The 14376-nt window shown below is 48.5% G+C and overlaps 1 protein-coding gene across 2 annotated transcripts in view; it reads left to right on the forward strand.

Moving 5' to 3' along the window:
- MTCH2 (mitochondrial carrier 2) overlaps positions 1-14376 on the forward strand; it is a 141506-nt gene that overhangs the window by 53527 nt on the left and 73603 nt on the right. For both annotated transcript variants that reach the window (XM_078673133.1, XM_078673134.1), the window contains exon 6: positions 12971-13028. In XM_078673133.1, coding sequence (XP_078529259.1) covers positions 12971-13028 — 58 coding nt within the window. The remainder of the gene's footprint in view (positions 1-12970; positions 13029-14376) is intronic.

Here is a 14376-nt window from a genome sequence, read left to right on the forward strand (position 1 = left end):
TTCAGCTCAGCCCTGGGTAGCTGTGGCTCTGAGCAGCCAGGTGCTCACAGAGGAACAAGTGCAAAGCATGTGAACAGCACCACAACAATCTAAGGAGAAATGGACACAACCATCAAGCAATCCGACACCAATAAAAACAGACATTTTTATAGAAATGTAGACACCAAATTGAAAAAGATATAGCGGGGGGTTCCAGAGAAATGCAATTTACAAGTACCAATAAATCAAAGCATTTCACTCAACCGTGAACAAGCATTGGCAAATTTAATGAATTTGACACTTGGGCAAGTGTCAATCCGTTCAGGTAGTTACTTTGTGCAACAACTGCAGCAAGGAGCTAGTCAGGGGGGCCAGAAAGGTCCTCTAGAACAGTGACCTCCACAGAAGAAGCCGTCTTCAGTCCGTTCCAGGTACCTTATCCGCATTGAAAAGGATTCCTGTGGAGTGGTCCTGATGCAAAAGATGAAGCGTGCTGAATATGCTTCAAGGACGCTTTGGATGCGAATCGGACGAGAGTCTTCCTGCAGGCTCTCCTCAATTCACGGAGATGGTGCAGGGGTCCTGGGTGCAGAGTTAATTTTCCACGAGGTCCTCTCTGCTCTGACCAAAGTCAACTTGTATGAAACTGGCTCTGTGTATACTATACCAAAGTGAGGTATAGTGTGCACAGTCCAGTGGAACCCCAAAGGTAGGCAGAGGTAAAGTTAGATAGCACCTTACATTGTGGTAGTGTGGGTGAGTAGTAAGGCTTTATCAGAGGGTTGTGTTAAGCATTCGTTGTACGCACTCAATCAAGAAATGATGTCACACACTCAAAGACTGAACTCAGACTAATATTGTTTGTATAAAAATATTGGTAAGTTATTTTATTTCTAGAACCAAGCCAGGCCTGGTAAGGGAAATGCTTTGCAAAACATTCATGCAGTATTTACAAGTGACTGCAAGTTCAAAGTGCAGTTCTTTCAATTACAGGTAAGTCATGGTATTGAAATTACTGTGCAGATTACTTTTTAGTTACTTTTTAGATTACTTTTTAAGTTACTTTTACTACTCACAGTGATATGCCTAGTTATCACATTGGGACATTTCCTAGAGAAAAGGTAAATAAAACCAGTTTTGCACGATTATTTTTCACGTTTCCATACAAATCAACTCCACACTTCAATCAGAGAAACAGTCAATGTATTCGTATGGAGAAAAAAATGAAGTTATCAGTTACCAGGTAAGTAATCAGTCTTTGGAGTTGAGCTTCTGGGGTTGGACACGGGGGGGGGGGGGGGGGGCTCCCAGGGTCAGTGATGCCCTCGCGTTACACCCTCATCGGCACTAGGGCGGCCGGGTGCAGAGTGCTGAGGCTCAATGTTATCCAATGGGGACTAGAGGGCCTCCGGTTGGTGGCAGCTCATGAGCAGGCCACTGGGTTGTGGGAGCAAAGCTCCTGGTGTTAGGCTCAGGGCCAAAGGGGATCCGAGTTAGCACCCAAAGTACACCTGCAGCAGAGCAGGTGCGACTGGGTCCAGGGTGCTGTTTTGGCGTTGGGTGCCCTGTTTTTCAAAGGGGATTTTCCGTTTTGGTTTTTAGTTGTAGGCTCCGTCGAGGAATACTTCTAGGAGGAACCAACAGCTGGTCAGGGGAGTTGGAGGGCTCGGGGACGTAGGTGCACCTCTGGTTCCTTTCTCCAGGGCGGCTGGGCGCTGGGGTGTCTTTTGAGGTCGGATTTCACCTTCCCGAGCCACTCGCAGTTGGGGTTGGAAATGGAGGGCGGGTTCTCTGTGCAGAAGCTGCATGCGACGTCGGGCAGTCATGGAGTTGAAAACTTGAGCGCTGGGGGACCTCGCTGGGACCACTCGAACTCCGGCCGTAGGCGTTGAGTTTCTTTGTCCTCCGCAGGCTCAGTCTGATTTCGGAGTTTCTTTTGAACAGAGCTGCTGATCACAGGAGATTCGGTCTTTGTTGAAGGCAGTCAATCCTCCCAGATGTTCTGGAGGTCGCTGGCTGCAGGACCAGGCTAAATTTGGCGCAGGATCTCTGGATACTGCAGATGGGCCGGTAGGGCTGGGACCAAGTCAGTTCTTATCTGCAGTCTCCTTTGCTGTGCGTCGTCTTTTGTCCTTCTTCGTAGGTTGTGGGAATCTGTCTTCTTGGTTTAGGTCTGCCCCGTAAATACTGTATTTAGGGGCCGCTTTAGGGGTCTCGAGGTCAGTAGCCAATGGGCTACTGACCTTAGGGTGACCACACCCTTGATGTGCTCACCCCACACAGTCCCTAATCGGGGAGTGCCTGCCATCTGCAAGATAGTGGGCACTGAAGAGTGGGCTTCACCTCGACTCCCCCACCTGAGGGGTGGGGTTGACAGAGGTGGGCACTCTCTCTGGGCTGGCTAGTTTTTCCTGCCTGTCTTTCCGCCGGAAAGGAGGGGAGACTGGAAGGTGACAAAAACACTACGGTAGGGGGGGACCTAGGGGAAATTTAAAGACCAAGCTCTGGATACAATCCCCAAGAAAGCCTATAAACAACAAAGGTACCAGAGGGTCTCAAAAGATGTGCCCAGAAGTAACGGAAAGCCAACCAGTCCCTAAATTCCAAAGGGATGCGTCACAGAAGGTTCTCAGCAGGATGAGAAAAATACCCATCAGTCACCATACGGATCCGCCCTTCATCATTTGGGATTTTATCCGTACCACCCGTCTGAGAAGATCGGTGCCACAATCAGAGGTCAACCCGGTGGTAAGGGGGATCCTCAAAAGGTATAGGCAATGACAGTGTGGTATGCCACTCGATGTTTATGAGTGGCCAGAGACATGGGACTGGGGTGTGCAGTGCTGGAAAAAGTGAGGGAGTGAGAAAACCAAGAGAGAGTGTATTAAAATTGGTTTGAAGAAGGCACTTGACACAATTTATTCGGTGTGTGCCTAACATACCAATGTTAAAAATCAATGCAACCTAAGGCTGTCTGATTATGTAGACCGCCTGAGGTAAAAATGGTCGACTAGTTTCTGCAATTGGGGGACTATTGTGTCCTTGCATTCATCAGGACCAAAATACAATTAAAGCTACTGCACCAAGTGAACTAAGTGAAGTGAAGGGTGACACCAGGATATCAAAAACAAGTGCACATGGTCACCTGAATGCTCCGGGTGCCCTTACAGTCTGTGTTGATCACTCGATCTGTAAGGTAGACTGACCTCACCCCACCTGGCAGCGGCTCAGGGGAAGATGAAGCACCGCTCTATCCGTCGGTACTCCAGGGCCGGCGTCCTGCATTTTGGGAGTTGCACAGATGACTGCTCAAGAGCGTGAACATTTATTGCTTCATCAACGCTGAAAGCAGTTGCTTTAGGTGCACAATGTTCAAACGCACACATCCCATATACCCCCACCCCCCGTCAGCCACCACGTGCTTCCCACATTGAGCAACGCGGTCAGTATGCCGGCTCTCACGTGGGTACCGTTTCCTGTAACTGAAATGCGACCATGCTTGACAAACATCCCGCGCACAGGAAAAAGCCCCACCCGGGCTGCTGCTCTCTCCCTCCGTCCCTCGAGCCACAATAAGCCGCTTCTCACAGGGTGATTCCAACGCCCTCCAGAAGTAAGCACCAGGTTCAGACCTCCAGGGGGCATTTCTCCTCCCCCCTCCCCTTATCTGCCGTTCCTTCGTCTGTTCCTTCTCCCTGCTCCGCCCCCTCCCCTGCCCGCCGTGTCGCATTTCTCCTCCCCCCTCCCCTTATCTTCCTTCCCTCCGTCTTGTTTATATCTGTAATCTATTGACTTTCGTAAAAAGCCGTGGGAAACGGTTTATGGGGTGATGGATGTTCGCCTCGACTCTGGGAGTAGGGCATGCTGCTGGACTTTGGGAAACCATGCATTCCTTCCTCGAGGACCAGACGTCTCTGCAGAGGTAAAACATTTTGTATATTAAAAACAAAACTCTGCCTTTCCCGCGACAAGTTCAAAGGTGCAACATTCAGTTTACAGGACGGACACATTCTAAACAAACTGTGCACCTAACCCTGCTCGAGAGAGTCCTCGTGGGCGCAGGCTGCCTCATTTCCTGTTGCACGTGCATACCACAGCCTGTCCTGCTTTGCAGCACCCCGCCCCAAGGGCATGGCTCCCTTCCAGGAAGCAAGGACCGCGAGAGAGGGGGGGGGGGGAAATTGAATTACTATTTGAATCACATTTTAACCTCTCCAATTATATATTTTTTATAAACCGTTGCTTTTTGTTGTGCGTCTAGAAAACCTGGTTTGGATCACGCCTCCAGGATATAAGTTTAAGAGCGTTTTTCACCCACAACAATCCTCGCGGTACAGAGTGGAATGTATATGCACATGGACATCAGCTCATTAATTCGCTGAGGATAGCGAAAGTGACATCACTGATTATTTGACTCCTCGCCAATCACAGCACACATTTGACTGCCAGGCCCACCTTTATCCCCTCAAGAGACTCCTGTTTCATGGTGCTGGGACCAAAGTTAAGACACAACCCCTCACTCACCCTCACTCACCCTCAACCACTCACCCTCACTCACCCTCAACACCTCACCCTCACTCACCCTCACTCACCCTCACCACCCTCAACCCCTCACCCTCACCCTCACTCACCCTCACTCACCCTCACTCACCCTCATCCTCACTCACCCTCAACCCCTCACCCTCACTCACCCTCAACCCCTCACCCCCTCACTCACCCTCACTCACCCTCACTCACCCTCACTCACCCTCATCCTCACTCACCCTCAACCCCTCACCCTCACTCACCCTCAACCCCTCACCCCCTCACTCACCCTCACTCTCACTCCTCCTCACTCACCCTCAACCCCTCACCCTCACTCACCCTCAACCCCTCACCCTCACTCACCCTCACTCACCCTCACTCACCCTCACTCACCCTCACTCACCCTCACTCACCCTCACTCACCCTCAACCCCTCACCCTCACTCACCCTCAACGCCTCACCCTCAACCCCTCACTCACCCTCACTCTCACTCATCCTCACTATCACTCATCCTCACTCACCCTCACCCTCACTCACCCTCAACCCCTCACCCACCCTCACTCACCCTCACTCACTCACCCTCACTCACCCTCACCCACCCTCACCCACCCTCACCCACCCTCACCCTCACTCACCCTCAACCCCTCACCCTCACACAGTGCAATAGGTCTCAGACCATTTCAGTTAGAGCTTTTAGAAATGTTTATGGCTTTTTTTATTTGTAATTCTTTAGCATTGGCTACAGGAAACAAAAATGTTAAACATTTACAAAAAAAACCCATAAACAATTCTAAAAACACTAACTCTAATGGTGCGAGACCTATTGCATTTCCAATGCTTGTTAACAGAAGGCGATGGTTGTCAAGCTACGCTCCTTGCTAATAAACTAGCGGGTCAAAAAGGGACATTTGCACCTAAAGTATCGGAGAAACCGATACTGGAAACGCACACAAGGGCTGAAGTAATGTGCTTAATTAATTTTATTCAACGCACTCCAATTTAACATATATGAGATATGATCACATTTACAGGAGCACATTATGCATTTTACGGACCTTCATTTGAAAACATGGACACATAAAACGTAGACACAACCATGCATACTAAGGCCGAGGGAGACAGCCTGGCATCTGATATATTGGGTATCACCAGTTCTTGTCCTTGTGTCTCGTCCATGCAACGAAAGTACTGACGTTCTCAGATGGGTGTGCGTTTACCTATGAGCAGGGCATATAGGATCTGAATGAGGGGCTCGTGTTTCAGCCCCCTAAAGGCAGTACTGGGGATCCGTTCCAGAATCCCCTCGTAGATGCGCCGTGCCACCTCCTGGTCCGAGGGCTGAAATTCCCGAATGTAAACCCGGTCCTTGGTCCTGGCATCCTCCTCTTCAGCGGCGACAAAGGACGAGGAGACCGGGGCAGCTGCTGGCATCAAGGGCCACATCTGGGAGGAGGACACGATCTGGGCATCTTTCTGTGTGCTCCCCGGTATGGAATTGTGATCTTCAGCCACTATTTTAGTCTCGCAAACCATTTTGGAAGACGAATACATCCTAAGTCATTCCGATCCTTATGACTCGTGGGGGGGGGCTCGCGCGGGGTGAGGGGGGGGGGACTTGGGGGTGCGGGGGACGACAGAACTTGGGGGTGCGGGCGGGGGGTGGGGGGAGGGGGACTCGCGCGGGGGTTAAAAAGTAAATTTTTTTAAAATAAGAAAACTTACCTGACTGCCCGTTTCCGCGTCAGAGCAGAGGAAGCAGCTCTAGTGATGACGCGACTCTTTGCACCTGCCCTCCTCACCACATCTGTTGCCTACAGCCACCGGAAGCCCCTCTTTTTCGTCCACTTCTCACCACATCCAGTTTAGATTACAATTTACAAGTCAAGCGCCTCGAGGCCAGGCTTCCCTCCTCTGCTTGCTAACACCCTTCACAGTTTGCTACACTATTGGTTAAAGCTTTGCTGATGCATTGCTGCTCTCAAGTTGCTGCCAGTGCCAGTTTAGTTGCTCCCTTGGTTAATCATTTACATAGTTACACCCATGTTTATGCCATGGCTTTGAAAATAAATGTGGCCCATTAACACATAACATGTTATTTAGATTAACCGTACTAATAAGCACACATTCACACGTTACTACTTCGGTGCAAAGATCAAATTAGATGTTATTATCACAATTCAGCAAAAGAAGCAGGAGAAAAACACCTATGTTGCTTCACAGATTGCATTCAACTATTACTCTACACAGGGAAACAACTCCCCTAATAGTCACAGATATCCCTTCGGTGTGGTTGTACAGTGCTGAACAAATTGCAATAGCCTCTGCATCCTGATTTCAGTGAAATATGGTTACAAAAATGAAAGAAACACAATAAAATTCTCCGGCACAAACCATATATGCAGGTGCACAATATATAACATGAGATTTAGTACCACAGTTGAGTTTAGGGAGGGGGGTCATGGCCTGTTTTACAATGGAAATAAAAGACAAATTATATACCTGCGTGTTTATTATATATATATGTGTGTGTTTACACACACACACACACACACACACACATACACACACACACACAACTCCCGCTCCCGAGGAATAATTTATGTATCTCATTGATTTCCTTTTTCCTGGTCACAAGCTGATTACTCGAGTTGACAGAAAATATCCAAATACAACGAACACATCCAAACATGATACCCGGATTCACCACTAGTATTGATGCAATCAGCCTCCCCTGCAAGAAATGTACACAAAACGGGGACATTTCCATTGAAACCACGGACCACTGCAAGCCGAACACTGCAGGAATCTGCGAGGCAACCCTTCACTTCTGCATACAATTGTGCTCATTGTGCAATGTGTGCGTTCATAAAATCTCCCTCTTCTCAAGAGCACACTCGAACATGCCCTGTTCTTGTACCACAGAGAACGGACAGCCGAACAGCAGGTGCAGTATTTGCATTTCTGTTTTCAAAAACATGATCCGTTTTAAAAAAAAGAGGCCAAGTATTCCATACCTAGTGTGGCAAAACAATCATGAAATATAAAAAATACATAACGGGTGACAAGTGTTTTATGGTCTAAGGTGGGGATGGACATCTTGTGAGTAAGGGGAGAGCACAGTAAATTCCCGCTTCCTTTCCCCCCATCTTCCTTCTCTCCCTAAGCTCTCACGAGCTCTCGAGAAGAGAGAGACACTCGGGAGAGCACCTACCGTGTCACATTCACACGCGCACAGACGGTGCTGTCACAGGTACCCTATGACGCAGAGGAGACTGCAGCAGACACTTCCACGTGCCGAGCTGCCCGCGGTGCCCAGTGTAACATGGCGCTCCCAGTGCCAGGCACCAGAGCCACGCCCCCACCAGACTTGTAATTAAATATGTGTCAGCCTCCTGTCACCAGGAAGCTTCTCGGCACCAGCAAGGGAGGTTAATCGCTTTTTTAGGGCAGTGGCTAGATTGCTACTTGATACATTATGGAGCCCCATTGTTAATCCTCCTGGCTGCCCCACTTGGCCAGACAGACTGTGTGATCCTCGGACACTAGCTTTAGCCAAGTGTGCCTCAGTTCTATTCGCATGATACAACGGAGAGCGGGAGGGGGGCGGGAACGGCCACACACTGACAGCGGAGGGGGAGGGAGGGGGGGTGCGAACAGACACACACGGACACACTGACAGCGGAGGGGGGGGGGTGGGGGAGCGGGAACAGACACACACGGCAAAAAAAACAAAGCACTCACGCAAGCAGAAAGGCGGGTGCCGGTCAATGCCGGACCAGATTCGGGGGCGTTCCCGGCTTTCGGCTGACGTCGCGTGACGTCGGCAAAAGCCAAAGAATCTCGGGAACGCCCCCGAATCTGGTCCGGCATTGACGGACAGGCCCCTCGTCCAATGGCTAGGCTCCATTTATGGAGCCAGCCAATGAATGACGAGGGCCGACCCAAAGCCACACTACAGTTCTCATCAGGTTTTCGCCTGCGCGAAAAAGATGCGCAGAGCGCATCTTTTCGCCAGGCAAAACCTAAAAATGATCACTAACACATCTATCCGCTGTGCACTAGATGCAGCAGACACAGCCTCCAGAGCAGTCAATACTGGTGTCCTGCTGCGCAGGCATGCTTGGCTACGTATATCTGGCTTCAAGCCAGAGGTCCAAAGCGCTATACTCCATCAACCATTCGATGAGCAACACCTATTTGGACACGAGGTGGATTTCTCCTTCGAAAAAATGAATAAAGACACCGACACAGCAAAATCTATGGGAGCCCTGCAGTTGCAGGCTACCAGACGTTCATTTCGTCGCTCCACATATAGAGGTGCAAACAGAGGGTATTCATCCAATACACCTTCCACAACATACAAAAGCCCCACTCAGTCTACCTACAGTAAGGGCTACCAAAGGGGAGGTTACCGCGGTAACAACAACAAAGGCAGAGGCAAGAACAACAACTCACGCTCTGCCTCCACTCCTACCCAATGACTCCCCTCCCCCGCCCATTCCACTCCTGTCGGGGGAAGGATACAGCAATACCTGTTAGCCTGGGAAGACATCACATCAGACAGGTGGTTGCTTCAAATAATTCAGTCAGGTTACTGTCTCGAACTAACATCTACCCCCCAAACATACCACCCAAACAGCGTCCAATGTCACAAGATCATTTAACGCTGCTCAAACAAGAAGTACTTTCTCTCCTGCAGAAAAATGCAATAGAAATCGTTCCAAAACATCAAAGGAACAAAGGAGTATATTCCCTGTACTTCTTAATTCCAGAGAAGGACGGATCTCTGAGACCTATTCTAGACCGCAGACCTCTAAACGCCTACATACAATCAGATCACTTCCATATGGTTACACTTCAGCAAGCCCTTCATCTCCTGTTGCAGAACGACTTTCTTGTCCCACTAGATCTCAGACGCCTACTTCCACATCCCAATTCACCAGGCGCACAGAAAGTACCTAAGATTTGTGCTGGAAGGACAGCACTACCAGTTCAAAGTGCTCCCATTCGGAGTCACAACAGCGCCAAGAGTGTTCACCAAATGTCTAGCAGTGGTAGCAGCACACTTAAGAAGACCGCACATCCACGTCTTCCCATATCTAGACGACTGGCTCATAAAAGCACAATCGTACAACCAGTGTGTACAACACACTCGCAACACAATGCTACTCCACAATTTAGCTTCACAGTAAATTACACCAAGTCACATCTGCTACCATCGCACACACAACGGTACCTAGGAGCCACAATCAATACTCAATTAGCACAAGCTTATCCCTCTCCAGCAAGGATAACAAGTGTGCAAACACCCCTAACAAATTTCAAATCACAACACTCGCTTCCAGCTCGAGTGTTTATGCAACTCGTAGGGATGATGGCATCTTGCATATTCATAATACCTTATGCAAGACTGCAAATGCGTCCACTGCAAGAGTGCCTAGCACGACAATGGAACCAGGCTCAGGGTCAGTTAACAGACCTAGTGTTGGTAGACAGTCGGACTCATCGCTCTCTGCAATGGTGGAACACAAAAAACCTGTCAAAAGGCCAACTATTCCTAGAGCCTGTTCCACAAATAATACTAACAGCAGACGCATCGCTCTCCGGCTGGGGAGCCCACTTACTGCATCACAGCACGCAGGGAAGGTGGACACCAATGCAAAAACTACTCCACGTCAACCATCTGGAGCTATTAGCTGTGTTCCTAGCTCTGAAAGCATTCCAAACACAAGTGCCATACAAGACTGTCTTAGTCCGCACAGACAATATGACAGCCATGTATTACATAAACAAACAAGGAGGGACACGCTCTCTGTAGCTCTCTCAACTAGCACAGCAGATATGGAGGTAGGCTAGACCCCAGAACATCTTCTTAATAGCCCAACACGTCCCAGGGGTTCAAAACACCATGGCAGATCTGCTAAGTCGGCAGACTCAGCAGATGCACGAGTGGGAACTTCATCCACAGGTTCTTCATCCGTTCTTTCAAATGTGGGGACAACCTCAGATAGACCTCTTCGCCACCCACGACAACGCAAAATGCCCACACTTCGCCGCCAGATACCCACACCCATTGTCCAAAGGCAATGCGATATGGATGAACTGGTCAAGACTATTTGCGAACGCTTTTTCTCCTCTACCAATGATTCCTTTACTAGTACGCAAAATGCAACAACACTCGCTGACGCTTATACTAGTAGCTCCAACGTGGGCCAGACAACCGTGGTACACCACTCTGCTACAGCTCTCTGTGGTACCACGTCAAAAACTAAACCTATCTCCACATCTTCTAACTCTGAACCATGGAGAGATCAGACACCCAGACCCAGCTCAGCTCAACCTTGTGATCTGGCTCCTGAAGTCAGAGTTTGGTTATCTTAAACTCTCTCAAGAGTGCATGAATGTTATCAAGGAAGCAAGGCGTCCCACCACTAGAGCATGTTATGCTGCTAAGTGGAAACGTTTTGTAATATACTGTCAAAGCAACAACATAAATCCCCTGGATGTGTCCAACCAACACATTATAGGCTATTTACTACACCTTCAATAGTGTAATTTAGCCTACACATATATCAGGCTGCACCAAGCTGCCATTGCAGCTTACTTACAAAATAGACAGCATCTGTCTCTTTTTAGAGTGCCTGCCATTAAAGCTTTTATGGAGGGTCTCAAAAGAATAATACCTCCAAGAATACCACCTTCACCTGTGTGGAACTTAAACATAGTGCTCACACGCCTCATGGGACCTCCATTTGAACCTTTACATAAATGTGAATTGCAATTCTCACATTGAAAGTGGCTTTCCTAGTGGCCATTACTTGGTTAAGAAGAGTTAGTGAAATGCAACCATTTACCATCCAGGAACCTTTTCTGCAAATGCATCACAATAAGGTGGTTCTTCGTTCAAACCCTAAATTCCTTCCAAAAGTCATTTCGCCATTCCATCTAAACCAATCTGTGGAACTGCCCGTCTTCTTCTCGCAGCCACAAACCGTAGCAGAAAGAGCTCTACACACCTTAGATGTCAAAAGAGCATTACTATACTACATAGAGAGAACACAAAGCTTTAGGAAAACCAAACCGCTTTTTGTATCATTTTCATCACCGCATAAAGGCAACCCAATATCAAAAACTGGTATCGCCAGGTGGATCGTTAAGTGTATCCAAATATGTTATCATAAAGCTAAGCGTACACTAACAATTCCTCCAAAAGCCCACTCTACAAGGAAAATAGGAGCTTCCATGGCATTCTTAAGGAACATTCCCTTAGATGACATATGCAGAGCAGCTACATGGTCTACACCACACACATTCACAAAACACCATTGTGTAGATGTGCAAACAAAGCAACACGCCACTGTGGGCCAGGCTGTACTAAAAGCACTGTTTCAAACAACTGCAACAGATACTGGTGGTCGCCGCTAGGTGTGGGTACTGCTATACAATCTATGCACAGTGTGTAATCTGCAGCTCATATTCCTCGAACAGAAAATGCTACTTACCAGTATGCATCTGTTCTTGGCATGTAGAGCTGCAGAGTTGCACACGCCCACCCGCCTCCCCGGCTACCTTGATCTGTTCCAGTGTTATCTTACTTAGATACAAATCACATGGACATCACTATCTTATACAGCTCCATCACTTCCCTAATGGCGAAAAACAATCTGGGGATGGAACCGATGCCCATGCGCAGTATCACCCAAAGGAGGAGTCACCTATCCCGTTACTTCCAAAGACTTTTCTACAACAAAACAAACCGCAAACATCCGGGCCCAACACTAGGTGGCTATCTATGCATAGTGTGTAACTCTTCAGCTCTACATGCCAAGAACAGATGCATACTGGTAAGTAGCATTTTCCTTCTTGGTGAACCTGTTAAAGCGGTGCTACCACTTCAGATTTTGCGTTATTTTTGCTCCTTGGCGTCTTTGTGTACCTTGGAAACAGGGCATTAAAAAAAAATATTTATGCAAACATATATTTTCTTGCTTTTCTCAAGTCTGCGATCAGCGTGGACAGAGCTGTGAACAAGACTTTCCTTTCAAAGAGTTCCTTGATAGTCAAACTTGCATTAGTTTTGATTTGTTCCTAGTGTTTTGTGCTGTTTGAACTGTTAACTCTGAAGGATTTCCTGCTCTGTGTGAGAGACTTTATTCTCAGACGTCTGTTTTCCATTTGTTTTGCGATAGAGCTACTGTGGTTGATTGTGGTAAGTTCTCCTGCGCAAGCATGGTGTAATTTTAAGAGTTAGTTAATATTCTATGTCTGTCCCATGCGTAGTCATTTATCTTTTGAGTAGTCATTGGGGAGTTGGAGGAGGATTTGAGTCTGCATTTTCGTCCTTCGATTGGACCGCATGGAGTGCAATGATGCGTGTTCTTCTAATGTTAATATTGGATGAGAAGTCTTCTTACAGTCCTATTTCCTTGTTTTTAACCAGGTTTCTGTTCTCCTTTCTTGTTAACAGACATCACGGGAAATGGCTGCTCGCTGTGCTGCTACCCTCGTCACACACCCATTCCACGGTTCGTTCTTGTGTCTAAGCACAATTGAATTGAATGCATATTTGTAAAGCGCATAGCTACCCTGGGGCGTCCCAGCGTCCAGCGATCTAGCTTAAATCTGCACTGTCTATGTTTAGTCTGATACCGGTCTTCTACGTGGTTGTCTGTTCTTCTGTCTGAATGTGATCTAACATAAATCTGCACTGTCCGTGTTCGGTCTGTCACCCATGTCCCTCCTATTTTTAGGTCGAGCTGGTAAACTGCATCCGAAGGATGCAGGTGTCCAGCTGGAGACCTAATGTTGCCTGTCTCGGAGGAAGGAGGACAAGAGGGTGTTAAGAGCTTTTTTTCCTGGATTTGTGTGCGCGAACGCGCACGTTCTGTCCTGCGCTGCGCACTTCCCTCCCATACTCCCAGCCAGTCAGCCTAACGCGCATGCATGCACACAGACACACGCGCGCGCACACGCACTTACACAGACACGCAGGCACCCAGACAGGCATCCCCCCCCCACAGTCACGCACACACACACGCACGCATACACACAGACTCCAAGACACATACACACACGCACGCTCACACACATACACAGCCCGCCGCGCGCGCACACACACATGCCCCCCGCCCAGCCCAGCAAATAACAAGGCGAAGCCCCACTCACCGGCTTCCTTGGTGCAGCGGCTCTCACCGGCAGCAGGACTCTTCCTCCCTTCTTCGGCACCGGGGCGCAGGGTAGGCTCCTGCCTGCTCCGGTGCTCCAAACAATCGCAGCTCTTCCGTGGGAGGCGGGGTAGGCTCCCGCCCTCCTACTTCCTGTTTCCGGTTGTCCCGCACGGCCTGCCTGACTTCCTGACCATTATTGCCTATGCTTATACCGTTTGCTTCTGATATTAACTGACTTTTACATTTTGTAAATGATTAATTTCACATTTGAATAGATAAATTAACTGGGAAATGGAAGAATACTATTGGGGTATACTTTTCAGCAATGGTTTTGGCTAATTATGAAAGCCCACCATTCTCCTTTTCCCTGAAATTGACCCTCCTTGATGTTAACTGAGTAAGAGTGTCCGCAGTTTCACAATGCCACAAAAGAGGCACGTTGTGAATTCCCCACTTGTAGTGTATGCAGTGATCTGGGGACCAGTGTCTGCTTCTCTCAGTGACACCAGCCGGCACGAGCTGCCAAACATTGAAAGTTTGCACTTTGGGAATGACTGCCATGTGCCAACCACTTTACATCACAATGTATGCGTGCATGAAGTTGTGAGTCATAAGGGCAGGAGAAAATCCCACGGCCCTGCTCGTGTCCCTGCGACTCGCAATGGACCTCAATGTGTGCATTGTGATTTCTAATGGTAATTAATAA

Source organism: Lissotriton helveticus, unplaced genomic scaffold (genome assembly GCF_964261635.1).
Source record: "Lissotriton helveticus unplaced genomic scaffold, aLisHel1.1 SCAFFOLD_742, whole genome shotgun sequence".
Taxonomy (NCBI): domain Eukaryota; kingdom Metazoa; phylum Chordata; class Amphibia; order Caudata; family Salamandridae; genus Lissotriton; species Lissotriton helveticus.